This window comes from Eimeria tenella, genomic scaffold, assembly GCF_000499545.2.
Source record: "Eimeria tenella Houghton genomic scaffold, Eth_scaff925, whole genome shotgun sequence".
NCBI classification, from domain to species: domain Eukaryota; phylum Apicomplexa; class Conoidasida; order Eucoccidiorida; family Eimeriidae; genus Eimeria; species Eimeria tenella.
Genome location: NW_013546039.1, coordinates 1 through 4,266, shown reverse-complemented (window position 1 = coordinate 4,266; position 4,266 = coordinate 1). Strand labels below are relative to the sequence as shown.

The window sequence follows — 4,266 nt, the reverse complement described above, 5'->3', positions numbered from 1 at the left end:
AAAAGAAACTCCGCAGACTTCCCGACACCCCAACACCCAGCACTCCGGCACCCACAGCCCGCAGCTCACGTGCGACCACAGCCCTGCGCCGCAGCCGCAAACCCTAAATCAGCGTATACACCCCAAACCCTAAATCAGCGTATACACCCCAAACCCCAAATCAGCGTACACACCCCAAACCCTAAATCAGCGTATACACCCCAAACCCTAGTTCCGCGGATACGCCACAAACCCTAGTTCGAACGGTAAGGCATAAACCCTAATTCGGCGCATAAGCCGCAAACCCTAATTCGGCGAATTGTCAAGCCCCTAAACCTGACACGAAGACTCTACTCTAACGAGGCAGCACACAAGGGAGAAAAGCCGATACTTAACAAACTAGACAAACCCTAAAAGGGGTTTGACCCACAGCACACCAAACCCTAAAAAAGGGTTTGCACCACAAAACACACTCACAAACCCTAAACTACCCTCACGGCAGCCCTCCGTTGCCCGAATCCCACCCCGCGCACTTAACACCACCGCCTTCCCCAAACCCCAAACCCCAAACCCTAAACCCTAAACCCTAAACCCTAAACCCTAGCTCGCCTTCAGTTGTCCGGATTAAAGCCCCGCTGCGGCGGGGGCAAAGCACGCAGGCGCGCGGAAGACAAGGGACATCAATGTTGTTGCTTTCTGCTTGCTGCAGCACTGCAGCAGCCTCCGCTGCAGCCGCAAACCCTAAACCCTAAACCCTAAACCCTAAACCCTACGCCGCGCACGCCCTCCACAGCAGCCCCCCGCAACACCTCCGCCAGAACCCCCAAACCCTAAACCCCCGACAGAAACAGAAAAGCCGCCAAAACCCCAAAGCCCAAACCCTAAACCCTAAACCCCAACCCCAGCCCCCAAACCCCAAACCCCAAGCCCTAAACCCCACCGCCAGCCCCCAAACCCGAACTCGGAAGCCCTAAACCCTAAACCCTAAACCCTAACCCTGGGCGTGCCTTGCTTTTGCTGGAGGGTTTTGTGGGGTTTTTGGAGAATGAGTTGGAGTTGTTTGAAATGAACTTTTGCTGCTTTTTGAGTTTTGCAAAACTCACAAAACCACTCCCCCTCAGGGACTTGGGGAATGCTGTAGCAGCTCTGGTGCACTGCCACGTCGCAGCCGTCGCACAGCACTATAGCGTCGTCCTGCAAACCCTAAACCCTAAACCCTAAACCCTAAACCCTAAACCCTAAACCCTAGGCCCTGGGCCCTGGCCCTGGGGCGACGCGCAACACGCAGGCTCCAAACCCTACACCCTACGCCCTCGAGCTGCGCTAGAGCGCTGACGGCTTCTACAAACCCTACACCCTAAACCCTAAACCCTAAACCCTAAACCCTCGGCAACAGCCAGGAGGGCGCGCCAGATGCAGCACACGTCACTGCCAACCTGCTGCTGCTGCTGCTGCTGATGGGCCGCAGCAGCAGCAGCAAAGCGAACGCAGCAGCCGCAAAGGCGCCAAAGCCCACAACCGCAGCAGCAGGGGCCACCGAAACCCAGCACAGCAGCAGCAGCAGCAGCAGTAGCAGCAACAGCAGCAGCAGCACGTACTGCAGCTGTGTCTGAGTTGGCGCAGACATCACATCTGATGCCGTCGTCTTGGAGGTCTTCATAGAGCTGCACCCAGAGTTTCCGTTGCTGCTGCAGCTGCTGCTGCAGCTGCTGCTGCTGCGGGCCTCCTGCTGCTCTCTTTGCCCTTTTTGCTTCTTTAAATGCTCTTATTTTGTTTTTTATTAACTTCGAAACCACCCCAGACACAGACACTGCAGGAAGGGGCCCCAGACTCTCCATGGAATTGACTAAGATGAATTTGCTGCAGCAGCAAAGCAGCATTTAGGCTCCATTTAATGCTATTCTGCTGCATCCTGCTATTAAATCTAATAAACGAATAAATTAATTAATTAGTAATTAATTAATTAATTAAATGATTAAATCGTTGTGATCAATCTGATGAGTCAAAGTCGAGGTCATTCACTGCGGCGCGCGGGAGCTGCACATACACCTGAAAGTTGAACTTTCGAAAGTGGAAATTCGTCGATTTATTTTCTTGGAATTAATGTGTTTATTTAAAAGTTAAAATTATTATTTTGTTGAATATTTAAAGAGATAAAAGCAGCTGTAAATGAATATCCTTTTGCAATTCTCGCGTTGCAAGTGAAGCTGCATGAGGTGTCTAGACACCTGAGCAGCAGGAGGTGTACATACACCTAAACGTGCGCGATCTCGAAAAGCTGAATGCGCATCGGCAACTTTGAATTAAATAATAAATTGGGAATTAAATTCAAAAATTAAATATTTGAATTGAATCTGAACTTGCTGCTCAGCACGAGGGCGCTGCTGCTCTCGCGAGCTGCGATCTGTTCAGGTGTACGTACACCTCAAAATTAACACCAAGTTGAATAGTGCAACAAATTCAAAATCAACTTGTGCTGCACTGACTCGATTTTAGGGAAACTTGGGAGTCCCAGCTCAGTTCTTGAATTAATTCGTTTTAATTTCCCTTTTCTGGAACAAAGAGAGCAGCAAAAAGCAAAAAGAAATTCGAAAGAAGTCCCTTTCGACCAAGAAGCTCTGCTGCAGCAGCCGCCCGCACAGCCGCAGCGCAGCGCAGCAGCGCCCCCTCTAAGTCCAGCAGCAAAGGCGCAGCAGCAGCAGAAGAAGCGGCAGCAGCAGCTGCGGGCTTTTGCTGCTGCTGCTGCTGCTGCAGGGGGCTGAAAGCGGCTTTAGCTGCGAGGAGCTGGCAGCTGCAGAACCCCTCAAGAAGCGCCGGCAGATCTCGGCGCCAGCGAGCCCCTTCTGTCGTTTGCAGCTTCGATTCGCTGAAAACTTGAAAATAAATTGAAATAAAAGTCTTTAACAGTTTTTAATTCCTGCAATTCGACAAGAAAGACGGGAAACGCAGCGAGGCTGCTGCGGCTGTGCAGCCGGGGTGTCTGCGTAGGGGCGCTGCTGCGGAAGTTCGGAGAAAAGATATTTAAAAGCCACAAAAGTCACATCATTAGAAAGAACTCTTCGAACTAAATTCAAAAATAAAATAAAATTGCAAATTCATCAGCGCTTTCCTAGAAGATCGCGGGCGTTCAAGTTGGTAGCCTCCGCAGCGAAGTCCACGCATGCTGGCGACTTGCCGGCAGTTCTCCGCAAAGCCCCGGGGTAATTCGCCACAAAGCCGCAAATAATAGTCCTTTTTAATCAAATAAATATTTAATTTTCGCGTTTTTGCAACTCCTTTTGAGCCAAAGGCATTATCTGCTGCTGCTGCTCGATTTGACGCGCTGCTGCTGAGGTGTACATGCAGCTCGTAGCTTCGCCGGGTGGGTGGCTGGCTCCTCTTCGCCTCATTTTCACTTCAAACACTTTCCTTTTTTTCTCCTATTTTTTTTTCTTCATTAGTTTCTCAATTTTGCTGCTGCGGAGCTCCGGCGGCGCGGATTCCCGCGGAGGTCTTGGGCGAAACGCGCAGCCAGCTGCTGCAGCTGCTGCAGCTGCTGCAGCAAAACCCGCCCGCCACCCGCAGCAGCATTTATGGGGCCCTGCGCATGCACTGGGGGCCCCCCCCAGAGCTGCAGCCACTTCGAGGGCCCTTTGAATTTGGCTTTTGGTGCAGCAGCAGCAGCTGGGCCTCCCCCGCCTCAGGTGTACGTACACCCCGCCCCACGCACACATGGGGAACCCCCTCCTCAAGCAGTACCATGTCGACCGAGAACCGATCATCAGGGGCACCCGACACGGCAGATGGACAGTGCGCCTGCTGCTGCTGCTGCTGCTGCTGCTGCTGCTGCTGCTGCACCCGTGTGGACGTACACTCTGTTAGCAGCTGAGCTGTGTCCCAGCAGCAGCAGCAGCAGCGTTCGTCTTCCTCGCCCCCTGCTGCAAAATGCTTCCTACTTTTGCTGCTGCTGCTGCTGCTGCTGCTGCTGCTGCAGGTTTACAGCGGGCACCACATCGACCGGCCAGGGGACTCTGTGTCTCTCTTTGCCTGCAACTTGAAGTCCCCGGAGTTTGCTGCGCTGCCAGCTGAGGGCCCCGTGCTGCAGCAGCTGCGCGAGCTGCTGCAGCAAGACGCGCTGCTGCTGCAGCGCCTCCGCCACCCCCGTTTGCTGCAGATTGTAGAGCCGCTGCAGCAAGGAAAGGACTCTTGGGTCTTCTGCACAAAGCCAGTCCACTTTTCTCTCCGCCAGCTCTTGGGGGCCCCCGAGGGGCCCCCCTGGGAGCCTTTCCGTTCCCCGGGGGCCCCCCG

At 53.5% G+C, this 4,266-nt stretch overlaps 2 protein-coding genes across 2 annotated transcripts; one reads left to right on the top strand and one right to left on the bottom strand.

The window, feature by feature from the left end:
- Window positions 1-588: 588 nt before the first annotated feature.
- ETH_00002185 (PHD-finger domain-containing protein, putative) lies at window positions 589-1,817 on the bottom strand (the record flags this gene model as incomplete). Its single annotated transcript, XM_013380819.1, has 3 exons — window positions 589-705; window positions 987-1,173; window positions 1,578-1,817. Coding segments are annotated over 3 exons (544 nt in total), but the record flags the coding sequence as incomplete, so codon positions are not given.
- A 1,873-nt stretch (window positions 1,818-3,690) lies between these two features.
- Window positions 3,691-4,258, top strand: ETH_00002180 (uncharacterized protein; the record flags this gene model as incomplete). The annotated part of the gene is made up of 2 exons (XM_013380818.1): window positions 3,691-3,768; window positions 3,953-4,258. Coding segments are annotated over 2 exons (384 nt in total), but the record flags the coding sequence as incomplete, so codon positions are not given.
- Between the last annotated feature and the right edge of the window lie 8 nt (window positions 4,259-4,266).